This window comes from Ursus arctos, unplaced genomic scaffold (assembly GCF_023065955.2).
Source record: "Ursus arctos isolate Adak ecotype North America unplaced genomic scaffold, UrsArc2.0 scaffold_22, whole genome shotgun sequence".
NCBI classification, from domain to species: Eukaryota; Metazoa; Chordata; class Mammalia; order Carnivora; family Ursidae; genus Ursus; species Ursus arctos.
In genome coordinates, this window is record NW_026622897.1 from 57,295,229 (window position 1) to 57,309,929 (window position 14,701).

General features: G+C 39.6%; 2 protein-coding genes across 2 annotated transcripts; one reads left to right on the forward strand and one right to left on the reverse strand.

The window, feature by feature from the left end:
* Positions 1-3,245: 3,245 nt before the first annotated feature.
* On the forward strand, positions 3,246-4,178 carry LOC113269484 (olfactory receptor 51G2-like). Its single transcript, XM_026518363.3, has one exon. It carries the CDS (start codon positions 3,246-3,248, stop codon positions 4,176-4,178), a length of 933 nt encoding a protein of 310 aa, XP_026374148.1.
* Positions 4,179-7,699: 3,521 nt separating this feature from the next.
* Positions 7,700-8,659, reverse strand: LOC113269483 (olfactory receptor 51G2-like). Its single transcript, XM_026518362.4, has one exon. The coding sequence runs from the start codon at positions 8,657-8,659 to the stop codon at positions 7,700-7,702; it is 960 nt and encodes a 319-aa protein (XP_026374147.3).
* Positions 8,660-14,701: the final 6,042 nt, after the last annotated feature.

A 14,701-nucleotide genomic window follows, 5' to 3' on the forward strand; every position in this document is an offset into this window, starting at 1 on the left:
TCTATAGTCAAGAGTCTGATGTGCTATATGCTGGCTAATGGAACATAACAATAAAAAATTTTAAGGGGCGCCTGAGTAGCACAGCGGTTAAGCGTCTGCCTTCGGCTCAGGGCGAGATCCCGGCATTCTGGGATCGAGCCCCACATCAGGCTCCTCCGCTATGAGCCTGCTTCTTCCTCTCCCACTCCCCCTGCTTGTTTCCCTCTCTCGCTAGCTGTCTCTACCTCTGTCGAATAAATAAAACCAAATCTTTAAAAAAAACAATAAAAAATTAAAAAAAAAATAAAAAATGCACTGATTTTTCCCAATTTAGTCTAAAAAAAATAGAGTCCGTTTCCTGGTATGCCCTTCTTTCCCCCACTTATGTTTGTTTGTCTTATTTCTTAAATTCCACATATGAGTGAAATCATATGGCATTTCTCTTTCTCCGACTGATGTATCTTGCCTAGCATAACACTCTCTAAACCCATCCAAGTTGTTGCAAATGGCATGATTTCATTCCCTTTTATGGCTGAGCAACACTCCATCCTGTATCTATACCACATCTTCTTTATCAGTTCATTAGCTGATGGATATTGGGCTCTTTCCACAATTTGGCCGCTGTTGATAAAGCTGCTATGAACACCAGGGTCCATGCAACCCTTTGAATTAGTGTCTTTATATCATTAAGGTAAAAACCCAGTAGCGCGATTGCCGGATCTCATCTTTGGTGGAGATGATCTTTAAAAGTGTTACAGTCCCGGAGGTACGGTAGTAGTCCTGTCAGTAGAAGTTAGCTATTGATATACAGCTACAGCTTCCCAAACAGCGAGAGAACCTCACTGAGAATTATAGAATTTTCCCATGTGATTAATTGACCACAGTGCAACTAGATCATCTTTTAACAATATGAACACGATCATACCATTCACCCTCTCAAAAACACGTGCATTCAAAATTCGCTCTTCCATTTATTTATTTAGGAATAATATAGAACTTCTTTTTTTTTTTTTTTTAAAGATTTTATTTATTTATTCGACAGAGATAGAGACAGCCAGAGAGAGAGGGAACACAAGCAGGGGGAGTGGGAGAGGGAGAAGCAGGCTCATAGTGGAAGAGCCTGATGTGGGGCTCAATCCCATAACGCCGGGATCACGCCCTGAGCCGAAGGTAGACGCTTAACCGTTGTGCCACCCAGGCGCCCCTAATATAGAACTTCTTAAGATTACTTCTGTCTTGTTTCATAATGCTTTTCATATCAAGGCTTTATCCATCTCTGAACTTTATTCTGCAAATTGTTATAAATTCCAAAACGTTTCATCCTTTCTTTTATTTCATGGTTTTTCTCCCTTTCTGAAATTTTTCTATCCCATCACAGCACCCAGTGCGGGCATTTTTCCCTCGCCTTTAGGATTGCATAAATATGACCTCATTTAATCCCTCCCAGGGAGCTTTCCCAACACAGGACACATGTAGCTGCATAGCAACATAATCTGGTCCACTTTATATTTTGATTGCACAGGGCAATATCTAGGATGGGCAGCTGTGCAGGCACATAATCAATTTTTGAATACTTATTTATTAGAAATAAATTTATAAATTTAACGAAATAGATCCTCCTGGCAAGAGCCCTTAAAGATCATTTACTTTACTCCACAACACTCAAATATTTTAAAAATTAAAAAAAACAACAACAACAACCTTAGTTCAGAGATCAGAGGCAACTTAGTCACTATCATATAGCTAGTGTCTGATGAGGAACAGAATATGGACTTCCTGGGCTCCTGTCTTGTTTTTTGGTCCACACTTTCAAAATGAAGTTAAGGGAGAATAAAGATACAGAAATAATGGAGTCATCATCATCATCTCTTAACAGGACCCTGGGATTATGTATTGTTAGAGATTCTTTTTTTTAATAATATTTATTTTGTTATATTAGTCACCATAGAGTACATCCCCAGTTTTTGATGCAATGTTCCATGATTCATCACTTGCATATAACACCCAGTGCACCATGCAATATGTGCCCTCCTTAATACCCATCACCAGCCTATCCCAATCCCCCACCTCCCTCCCCTCTGAAGCCCTCAGTTTGTTTCCCAGAGTCCACAGTCTCTCATGGTTCATTCCCCCTTCTGTTTACCCCCCCTTCATTCTTCCCTTCCTTCTCCTACCGATCTTCCTATTTTTCATATTCCATAAATGAGTGAAACCATATAATTGTCTTTCTCTGCTTGACTTATTTCGCTTAGCATAATCTCCTCCAGTCCCATCCATGTTGCTGTGAATGTTGTGTAATCGTTCTTTCTGATGGCTGAGTAATATTTCATTGTATATATGTTCCGCATCTTCTTCTTCTTTTTTTTTTAAGATTTTATTTATTTATTTGACAGAGAGAGAGACAGCCAGCAAGAGAGGGAACACAGGCAGGGGGAGCGGGAGAGGAAGAAGCAGGCTCCTAGAGGAGAAGCCTGATGTGGGGCTCGATCCCAGAACACTGGGATCATGCCCTGAGCCGAAGGCAAATGCTTAACGACAGCGCCACCCAGGCGCCCCTGGACCACATCTTTTTAATCCAGTCATCTGTTGAAGGGCATCTCGGCTCCTTCCACGATTTAGCTATTGTGGACAACGCTGCTATGAACATTGGGGTGCATATGGCCCTTCTCTTCACTACGTTTGTATCTTTGGGGTAAATACCTAGTAGTGCAATTGCTGGATCATAGGGTAGCTCCTAATATAATCAGGGTTGTAAGACTGTTCTCTCTACAAAGATAGGAACTCTGTGTGAATGACATTCACACTTCCCTAATCTCAGCACTCAATTCCCTTAGTGGACTGAAGAGGGGACACAAGCATAAGGATATGGGAGAGATTTTTCCACTTTCCACCTATCTCCATAGACTTTAATCCTTAAATTAGTTTTAGGTTGTCCTCTCCTAGCAACCATACCACACTTTATATTAGAAATGCTAGAAAAATTTGGTAGCTATGTTTTTATACAATATTTCATCTCTTGATTGAGACAGTGTTATGTGGGGAAAACAAATACCTGATATGAGTTTCTTATTATGATCTCTTGTCTGAAAGTTCACTAGTGCCTGTGTGTTTCTTTTTGATTACAGCTTTGAATAGATGGCGAAGGGAATTTATGTAGTCAACAGCATAAGCACAGAATGTCGACTTCATAACATAAGGCTCATGGTGATGGTGTGTTAATCCAGACTGTTTTACTCTAGACTATTGATTACTCCAAATGACACAGCATGGTCTTTTTCAATGGTAGTACCTACAGACCTTTTCTACTGAGTGGTTTCCCTGGTCTGGAAGAGTCTCATCCAGTTATTTCCATTTTGTTTTGTGCCCTCTACCTGATCGCTCTAATGGGGAACATCACCATCTTAGTGGTTATTCGGGTGGAACGGTCACTTCATGCACCCATGTACCTTTTTCTCTCCATGCTGGCTGCTACTGACCTGGGACTCTGTGCTGCCACACTGCCCACGCTGCTCAAGCTTTTCTGGTTTAATGTTCGTGAAATAGACTTTGATGCCTGCCTCATTCAGATGTTCTTCATTCATGTGTTTTCCTTAATGGAGTCCGGCATCCTCCTCACCATGGCTTTTGACCGCTACGTGGCCATCTCCAACCCACTCAGGTACACTACTATTTTGACCGATTCCACCATCGCCAAGATAGGTGTGGGGCTTCCGCTACGGGCTGTGGCTGTCATCTTCCCAGGACCCTTTCTCATTAAGCGACTCAGGTTTTGTAAGGCTAATGTGCTCTCCCACTCCTACTGCCTACATCCAGATATCATTAAGCTCTCCTGTTCTGACCACCGAATAAATAGCATCTATGGCCTCATCATCATTCTCATCACCTTTGGAGTGGACTCTGTACTCATTCTCCTATCTTATTTGAAGATTCTGATCACTGTGCTAGGCATTGCCTCTCGGGAAGAACAATTCAAGGCCCTTAACACTTGTGTCTCCCACATTTGTGCTGTGTTGCTGGTCTATGTCCCTATGCTGGGGGTATCCATTATCCATCGCTTTGGGAAACATGTTCCACCCATGGTGCATATTATCATGGGTTACGTATACCTACTGATTCCTCCTGTTCTCAACCCTGTTGTATACTGTGTTAAAACCCAGGAGATACGCACACGTATTCTAGGTAATCTCCTGAAATTATAGCAGAGAGTACTGCAGGGTCACTTTTATATTTCTGGAATAATCCTTATGAAATCAACTTCTAACTTGAGCAAAGAAAACATATATCTCTGAGAAATAGTCATATATCCACAGTCTTCACGTACATATTTGTCTCTCACTCTTCTGGAAGTTTTTGAAGATGATAACAATATCTTATGACTTTTCATTTCCCTAAAGTAACTCCACAAAGAGATAATAAATAGTCATACCAATAAAGGATGAGTTCTCAATCATCTATGTTGTCAGAAAGCCCCAATATTCATGGAAACCAGTGGATTAGCTGGAAGATGTAGAATGCAAATGACAAGGCGTCCAGCAGAGGCCGTGCTATCACCTGGCCCCATGCGGTCTTCAATGTACCTTCTGATGATATCTTCCATGACTGTCTCTCCCATGACTTTTTATAGCTATCTTTGAAATTATATAATTTTCTCAGCTTTCACTTGTGAGAGTTTTATCTTTAGATATTACTTTAGAAGTATATTATCCTATTTTACCATGCACTGCCTCATCTTCTTTGACATCTACTGATAGGCACACACATAAAGCCTAGAAATCCAGGCCAGAAAATAAAGAACAGACTGAAAATCTGACATGAACTTGTATTACGGCATGCCAGGTACTACTCTTTATCTCATATTTTTATTTGCTAATTTGCATTCTCCTGATGTATGAAATTATGTAACTAAACGTAAGTAAAAGGAGGCTGTTGACTCAGTGTCTGTTGGGGAGTGTGCTGCTGAGAAGTTTTGGTAGAGGGAAGGTACTTGTTATTTGAATAGCACTCACTTTGAATAGTTTTTGCCTCCAAGGAGTCATTAAAATAATGATAAGAACAAGAAATAACTGCCTCAGGTTGGTTGCATTTGCAGCATATCGCAGCAAGACGAACAAGGAGATTAAGGAGAGAAGGAGAATAAGAAGGCTTTAGGGTCTTATGTATTTCTCACCTCATGTTAACTGATTTCTATGACTTTCCTGTATCTATTGAAGGAAAACCAACAAAGAAACAGATTTCTACAACATTATACTTACAAAGATTTCTGGACATGAATAGGAAATTCATAGTAATTCTAAATGGTTGTATGGTAAAGTCAGAGCTTGCAAATTTAACTCATGACCTCACATGTGCCTGTAAACAATCTAAAGCCAGACCTGGACACTCTGTCTAGACACTCTAGAAACCCAATGGACATTTTCTGCCGTTGTTATTTTTAGTTTCTCATTTGTCATTTTCATCCTTTTTATCATTCCAGAACTCCTGAGTTCTGGATCTCAATGTCCTTATCTTACTCGGGAAATACTTTTTTTCTTTTTCCTTCTTTTCTTTTTTTACTGTGAAGTATGTATCTCTTTCATTAAGACAGGGAACATCTATCTTTCACTAAGTGTCCATACTAACAAGAAACCCAGCATACATGTGATCTACAAAATATGTATTGAAAAATCAAGAAATAAATATATGGCCACAAATTATTTGAGACATAAACCACAAAGTAGACAAAAAAATCAATGTCATAATCTAAACAAGGAACGAATGACATAGTAAAGGCCATAGGGAAAAAGGTTGCATACATGATTTTTCTCTTGGAACAATAGGACATTTGTGATTAGACATGACTCTGTGAGATCAACAGCAAAGGTGAGGCTGAGACTGTATTTGGCATGTAGGAACATTCTAAATGAATATCACTTTATTGAACCCTGCTTTGAATGTTCCTCAGTGGAAAATGCAGCATAGTTCTATATTAGCCAGTGTTTTCTGACTGATGGATGTGGTAGTTCATGGGTGTCAATAGAAGAATTTCATGATAATTTCAGATTGGTGAATTAAAATAGGTGACCTACTGGGTGCCTGAGTGTCTGTCAGTTAAGTGTGGGACTCTTGTGTTCAGCTCAAGTCACAATTTCGGGGTCATGACATCCAGCCTCGCCTCTGCTGCACGCTTGGTGAGGAGCCTGCTTGAAATTCTCTCCCTCTCTCTCTGCCCCACCCCTCACTTGTACATATGTTCTCCCTCTTTCTCTCTCAAGTAAGTATATAATAAATAAATCCTTTAAAAATAAAATTAATAAAATGAAATAGGTGACTTACTAAATCACTTTGCACTAAGAGGGCATGTGACTTCAGGGTTAAGGAGTACCTGAAGGTACAAATATAATTAACCTGAAAATAAAAAATACATATGAAGATAAACTGCATTCTTTTACATCTCTAACCACTGAGCAGCATCATAATTATTTATCTTCACTAAAGGAATATTATTATCTTACTGGTATTCTGTAACGATTGCGATGAATTGTCTCACTGGTCTGGCTCATCAACATTTAATCAGTCAATTGTTGTTTTTTCCTCAAGTACACATATATACATAGACTCATTTTAATTAACAATGTGTATATTTCATTGATCTTTTCATGTATAATCGCCACCAAAAACCATGGCTAGGAATGACCATTTTATATACTCCTCTCCTAATTAAGGTGGTGTATCTATACACATGAACAGTTAATACTTGATGACTAGAAGCTGTTGTCTTGGTATTGGGATTATATACAGTAACAGGAATGATCAAAGGAAAGAACATTATAGGAGTTGCCCATGAATTTTAACTGATACTTGGGTAAGCCAATAGCGGTTACCATCATCTCTTTCTCTTATTCTTCTCTATGTATTGTAAAAAGAACGTGGGATTCTGTGCTAAATCATCATGGAAATAAAAAATCGCTTGCTGTGCCAGCTCAGGCACGAACAGTTTGGTAAGGGAAATAGATCTATGGAAATGGAACTATTAAGGATTCTAAATAAAGCCAAAGACATTTATTCCCCCAGGTAAGACTAAAGAAAGCCAGAACTAGGGAAATCTACTTGACTTTTATCTTTTAAAAATTAGCTATGAAATGTCATTACCTGACCGTGTTCCTGTACTCACCAGCCCTGGCCCTTTCTATTCCTAAGGAAACTAAATATCCTCAGAAAGGGCAGAACATGTGTATGAACTTTTAAAAGATAAGGCAGATGTACCATGAGGATCGATAACTTCTGCTTCAAGCCCTAATATGCTCTTATGTCAAGATAAGATTTCTCCCATGATTAAGAAAGAAAGAAAAAGTAGATATACAAAGACATTGATATAACAAGAAATATAATATTAAATTCCATGGTAAATACAGAGTATCAGGAAGCAAAGACACATGGGTTTAATATATTGCATGAAAAATTAATGGACAAAGGACCTTGGAAATGGAAGGGAATAGATGGAAATGATTCCTAACACACTCTGCTCCAACATATTCATATTTAGAGGGAATTTACATAGCACACGTTAAGTCAAACTGTATTGTCCCACTCTCTCCTTTAGGACCTTCTTGTGATGCTCCGTTGCCTCTATTTCTGTTCTTTACTCTTTTGTTGGCAACTCTGACGCTATCAAACCTAGAGTAGACAAATCAGTATGTGTTTAAACCATTTAGTTGATGTCATCATTGCCTTGAGGACATGCCTACATCATAGAAGAACTGATTTTTGTGGGGAAAAGCAGGTGGAGGACTCCTTGGCGGATCTGCTTGGTCTTCACACTATAGATGATGGGATTGAGCACAGGTGGAACCAACAAGTAGACGTGAGCCATGAAGACATGGATGAGTGGGGAGGAGTGTTTGGCAAAACGATGGACAATAGAAAGCCCTATCATAGGCACATAAAGGATGAGTACAGCACAGATGTGGGATGCACATGTGTTGAGAGCCTTAAGCCTCCCCTCACGTGATGCAATTCTTAATATTGAGTGAAGGATGCACATATAAGACACAAAAATACCCAGAGAGTCCATGCCCCACAGCACAGTGATCAGAACCAATCCATATATAACATTAAACATGGTGTCAGCACAGGCAAGGCGAATCATGTCCTGGTGCAGACAATAGGAATGAGAAAGGATGTGGGAGTGGCAGAAAGGAAAGAAGGCCAGCCGGACCAGAAGTGGAATCATGGCAAAGGCACTCCTAAGCAGGGCTGCAATTCCAATTTTAGTGATAAGTCTTGGGGTGAGAATGGTAGCATATCGTAGAGGATGGCAGATAGCCACATAGCGGTCAAAAGCCATGGCCAAGAGCACAGTTGATTCTGTGAAGGAGAAAGTGTGAATAAAAAACATTTGGACCACACAGATATTGAACTGGATTTCCCTGGAAATGGACCACAGCACCCTGAAGAGTGATATCATTGTGGGCATGGACATGCCCATGTCAGAGAGGGAGAGCATGGCCAGGAAGTAGTACATGGGCTCGTGGAGCCTGGGGTCTGTCCGGACAATATGCAGGATGGTGCAGTTACCCGTTATTCCAACAAGGTAGAGGACACAGAATGGAATGGATATCCAGTGGTGAAATTCCTCATAGCCAGGGATACCTGTGAGATAGAACGTGGAGGACAGGGTACTACTGGAGTTTAAGGTTGCCATGGAGCTCACTGTTAAACTACAATCCAATTTCAGGATCGCGCTGCAGTGGGGAGGGCAATGATGAGATCAGCATCTCAGTCTGGAAAACAAAACAAAACAAATGAACCTTCAGTGCTAAACACTCTTCTATTCACCTCCACATTTTTGCTCTGTCTTTCTTCATTGCATTACTGAGCATGGTGAGTTAAGTAAATTATCTACTTTACAACCACAAGGACATTTCCTTCTGCCTTTCAGATGCAGACCTATTGACATCATTTCTAAATATGGATAATCTTCTTCTAAAGACACTATTAGGAACAGCACGCACACACACACACAAATGGTTCTAGTTTACATCTTTCATTCTATAATTTTCTTCCAAAATTTCCTTGGCTAGGGCTACTGATCTTAACATTAGCCTGTTTTGTTTGTTTGCTGGCTTGTTTGTTTTATGACTCCTGTAGTGATTTACACACAATGCCTTGCTCTGCCTAAGCCACATAGATTTTCAATAGTACTAGAAGACCACTCAAGGAGGTATCCTTACAGGATTCAGGCAAGTATGGGTCAGCAGTACTTATTAACATAAGCAGGTCTTACTAACATATCCCCAGTTGTATAATTGAGGCCACATGCATGGACTTGGACTAGCATTGCCAGGAGCTAAATATGGGTTAACATAGACTTAATTATAACAATTTTGAATTTTAAAAAATTACAAAAATGAAATACAGAATTTTATATGTAATGTTCTTATTGTAATAAAATACATAATTTAAGCAAAGTAAATTGCCTCTGACTCTGATATTAAAGATTCAAAACCTTCTTTCTATTAATTTTCAGATCCGATCAGTCATTTAGAGAGTGGTGCCTTCTACCAAAGGAGAAAGAAAGAAAGAAAGAAAGAAAGAAAGAAAGAAAGAAAGAAAGAAAGAAAGAAAGAAAGAAAGAAAGAAAGAAAGAAAGAAAGAAAGAAATATAGGTGCTATAAGGAAAGAGGGAGTCGAAACTCCTGCTTCAAAGCAAAAACAAGAGAAAATAAGAAAACTCAAAAACTATAATGCTCAGGAAAAGCATCTGACCTTGATACAAAATCTTTCCTACTCAGAACAAATGAGAAAATATATTTCCCCACAATAGATTCCAGTACTCCTTCTGTGGTCAAGAAAAACATCTGTGAAGTAAGAAAGATGAGCCACCTCTCAAAATCCCACTTGTCCATCACTTGCCAAGAATCCCAGCTCGCCAAAATGCTGTCCTGAGAATTTACAGTCCAGGAGACAGATTACTTCCCATCATCAAAGAATAAACTGGTCTCTTCCTATCATGTAAAGTCTACTTTGGTCCTTAGGGAACTTCACATCCCCTTCAATCTTCTCGAGGTCCACACAGATAAAACCTGAATTCAGCAGTTTTGACTGGAATGATTAATAATCACAATTTTCTAGGAAATGGAAGACCTGTAAACAAGAAATCAAATAAGTAAATGCCAGAGATGAATTCCGTCTCTCTGACTACTCATATGACAACTGAATACCGCTCACATATTGTATGACCTGGTGCCTACGGTCCTGCTATTTTCTTCAATCTGCCTGGCTTATTACCACCACCAGTTCCTGCTTCTCTTGCCCTGGGCTTGTCTCTCTCACCTTCCTTTCTACCTTTCTATACTTGCACTCATTACCTTCAATGCCACAATTTTCCAATATTATTACTTCTTTTTGTTGAATATTTTTCAATATCTCATCCCTAATCCAAATGTAGAAATATGCTTTCTTTTTACCTCACTGCTTAGTCAGTTCAGACCTTTTCTCTGATTTTAGAGTGGCTCTCTCCTTCTGCCAAGAAGAGGTGAACTTGAAGTTTAATTAAAAAATGGAAGATACCTCAGCTGGAGGCCAGTCTGAAGCAGCTTTATCATCTCCATGACTTTCTATTGAGGTTTCAGGAGACAACTGTCCACCATCCCCCTCATTCAGACCCTCCCTCTGCTTCCACAAGCCTATCCACATCAGGAAAATTCTGGTTCGAACACTTCCTCACTTTTTAAGTTGGACGAATGGCTTATTTTCCTCTGTAGCAAAGTAGCCTCATCCGTGAACTGTAGGGAAAAACAATTTGTCAGGATCGTGCTTCAGATTAAAGGAGCTAGCGTGGGTAAAACACTTAGCATACAGCCTTACATTAGTGAACAGAAAATAATCGTGATAATGATGACAGACAGCAGTGACAATAACGATATTTCTTTGACGTTCAGTGGGAGGTAGGAAGACATGTGGAGACTCTGGAGTATCCTTCCAGAGAGGACACACCCTGAGAGGGCATCTCAGAAAAGTGACCTAATGGGCTGAGGCGTGGGAAAGGAAGGATATCAGATTCCTCTCTGTTTCATCCAGTGAAAAGTTAGTATAGCCATAGGTATAAACTGTTTCATGTTCTTTTTCTCTACCCCCAAATTCTTCTGGTAATGTTGATGGCTTTACTTATATATTTTTTCATCCTACTCATTGCCAATTTGGGAAGGAAATAAAAAAGAAGATACATCCCAGGATAAAATGGGAAGTCTCTCTAGAAAAGGAATGAGATTTGGTATTGCGATGAGCCTGGAATCTGAGCAGCCATGTTAGTATTGCCTTCTGAAGTTGTAACATATATTCTGAAGTAACATATATTCAGTAATATTCCACATAGTCCCTAAGATCTGCCCTGCCTATTATTCCACAACTCCTTATATTTGACATGGGTTCATTTTGACTGCCCAGTTCCTATTGCTTCTGATCCTCTAAGTTCAAATTCATTCACACGGCCTTGTGATGTCTTCTTCCATTTCTCAGAGGGGGAGGATGGTGTTTGAAGAGTTCGTTTATAAACTCAAAAATCAGAAGAAGCTATAATTTGGGGTTTAGACCTCTGAGTCACAATTAATGTCATATTAAAAAGCACTGATACTTGGGATCCTAAGGGACTTTGAAGGCTATTTGATACAATCCCAGTCACACTCTGGAATCTCCATTCTGTCATGTCAGAAAAATAAATCGTCACCCCATGTAAGTATCACATCCTGCCCATGGACACAGAGACCACCTACCATAAAGGTCTAGAGTAACTCGGGCAAGTCCAATCTGAAAACTCTGACCGAGTCTGGCTTGAATACTGTAAGAATGAGCATGAACAATGAAGGTATTTTGGTGAAAATTATGTCCTATAATGAACTGAGAACCTTTCTCTTCTGGAACAGTCGCCTGATCATCCTTCTCCACTGTGGTTGTCCACCCTCCTCTCTTTTGTCTCTGTGTTTTTACTCTAACTTTCCACTTTTATTGCCCTCAGTCCTCACTTACCTGGCAGAATAGTTCCTCTTGTCATTAGAGACCATTCTAATTCTCAGAGCAAGAAGGATCAGTCCATAAGTCTTCCTCCAGTCCTCTGAGGTATAAGGCCCCAGGATTAATGCAGGACAGCGTGTGTAACCCTGTCAGTGCCACCAGTTCAGTTTGGTTTCTCCCCACCACTCAGGCTGCAGCAGAGTATGGCAGTTTGGGAATACAGGGGCAAGAGGGCTGTTGAGATTCTCTAATGCTTATCGCCTCAATGTCTGGGAACAAATGAGGTAGTGCCATGGAATATGAAATACGAGTTTGTATCCAGAATATGATGGGGCAGTAAAGATTTTTGGATATGGTGTAGCCAAGGAGAGGGTCTTGTTAAATACCTAAACTGGGGAGGGACACAGAGTCTGTGCCCTAAGAGCTGGAAGTGTCTCTAGTTCAGTTCTATTACTATACACTGCATGAAAATGAGATTCAGTCATGCGATCTGCCTCCCTCAACATCATACAGCAGTGGGTACATGGAAATTTGCGTTCCTTCCACTCAATTTTGCTATGAACCTAAAACTGGTATAAAAAGTCTCCATTAAAGGGGCGTCTGGGTGGCTCAGTTGTTAAGTGTCTGCCTTCGGCTCAGGGCATGAGCCCAGCATTCTGGGATGGAGCCTCACATCAGGCTTCTCTGCTGGGAGCCTGTTTCTTCCTCTCCCACTCCCCCTGCTTGTGTTCCCTCTCTCGCTGGCTGTCTCTCACTGCCAAATAAATAAATAAAATCTTTTAAAAAATTCTCTATTAAAAACCACATATTAAGCAATGAAACCAATGTCATCACTCAGATCTGATTGCCTGGTATGGTACTTTTTTCTCTGTGCCATAGAGTTCTTCCTAATGACACAGATTAATATGTTTAATATATCTAAAAAGGGAAGATTTACTCAACTATTAAAACTCTCCCTTTGCCAACAGTACTGACTCCTAAATGTCTATTTGTGATTGAGCAGTGCAACAGGTTGGCCTGTGCACTAATGAATAAGCAGAAATCTATAATTAGGGTGGATGTTCCAATTGTAATGTCAGCCCTGTTTAGTACAGAAACTACTTCTAAAAATGTGGTCTCATATGAATTTTTCCAACTTTGGTGTTGATTTTGGCAATATTGATCTAATTATACTGCTTAGCATCCCTCAGCAAACAAAAGTCTAGGATCAGATTGATTCCCAGGGGTTTCTACCAGACATTTAAAGAAGAGTTAATGCCTATTCTCCTCAAACTGTTTCAAAAAATAGAAATGGAAGGAAAACTTCCAAACTCATTCTAGAAAGCCAGCTTTACCTTGATTCCAATACCAAAGGCCCCACTAAAAAAGAGAATTACAGGCCAATATCCCTGATGAACATCGATACAAAAATTGTCAATAAAACACTAGCAAATCAAATTCAAGAGTACATTCTAAGAATTACTCACCACAATCTTGTGGGATATATCACTGGCTGCTGGGGTGGTTCAGCATTCACAAATCAATCAACAAGATACACCACATTAATAAAAGAAAAGATAAGAACCATATGATCCTGTCAATAAATGCAGAAGAAGTATTTGACAAAATACATCATCCTTTCTTGATAAAAACCCTCAACAAAGTGGGATAGATGAAACATACATGAACATCATAAAGGCCATGTACAAAAGACCCACATCTAATATCATCCTCAATGGGGAAAAACTGAGAGCCTTTCCCCTATTGTCAGGAACCAGACAAGGATGTCCACTCTCACCATTACTATTTAACGTAGTATTGGAAATCCTGGGCTCAGCAATCAGACAACAAAAAGAAATAAAAGGCATCCAAATTAGGAGGGAAGAATCAAACTTTCATTATTTGCATACAATATGATACTTTATGTAGAAAACCTGGAAGACTCCACCAAAAAAAATTCTAGAACTCATACGCAAATTCAGCAAAGTTGCAGGATATAAAATCAACGTGCAGAAATACCTATACAACAACTACTAAGCAGCAGAAAAAGCAATCAAGGAATCAATTCCACTGGCACTGCACCAAAAACAGTGAGATACCTAGGAATAAACCTAACTAAAGAAGCAAAAGATCTGTACTCTGAAGACTATAGAACACTTATGAAAGTGATTGAAGAGAACACAAAGAAATAGAAAAGAATTCCAAGCTCATGGATTGGAAGAACAAATATTGTTAAAATGTCTATGCTGCCCAAAGCAATCTACACATTCAATGCATTTCGTATCAAAATAACACCAGCATTTTTCACAGAGCTGGAACAATCATAAAATTTGTGTGGAACCACAAAAGATCCCAAATACCCAGAGCATTTCTGAAAGAGGAAAACAAAACTAGAGGCATCATGATTCCACATTTCAAGCTATATTACAAAGCTGTAGTGATCAAGACAGTATGGTACTGGCAACAAAAACAGACACCAAGATCAATGGAACTGAATTAAGAACCCTGAAATGGCCCCACAACTATACAGTCGACTAATATTCGGCAAATCAGGAAAGAATGTCCAATGGAAAAATGACAGTCTCTTCAACAAATGGTGTTGGGAAACTGGGCAGCAACATGCAGAGGAATGAAACTGGACCACTTGCTTACACCACACACAAAAATAAATTCAAAATGAATGAAATGCATGAATATACAGCTTTCCAAAGAAGACATCCCGGTGGCTAACTGACACATGAAAAAATGCTCAACA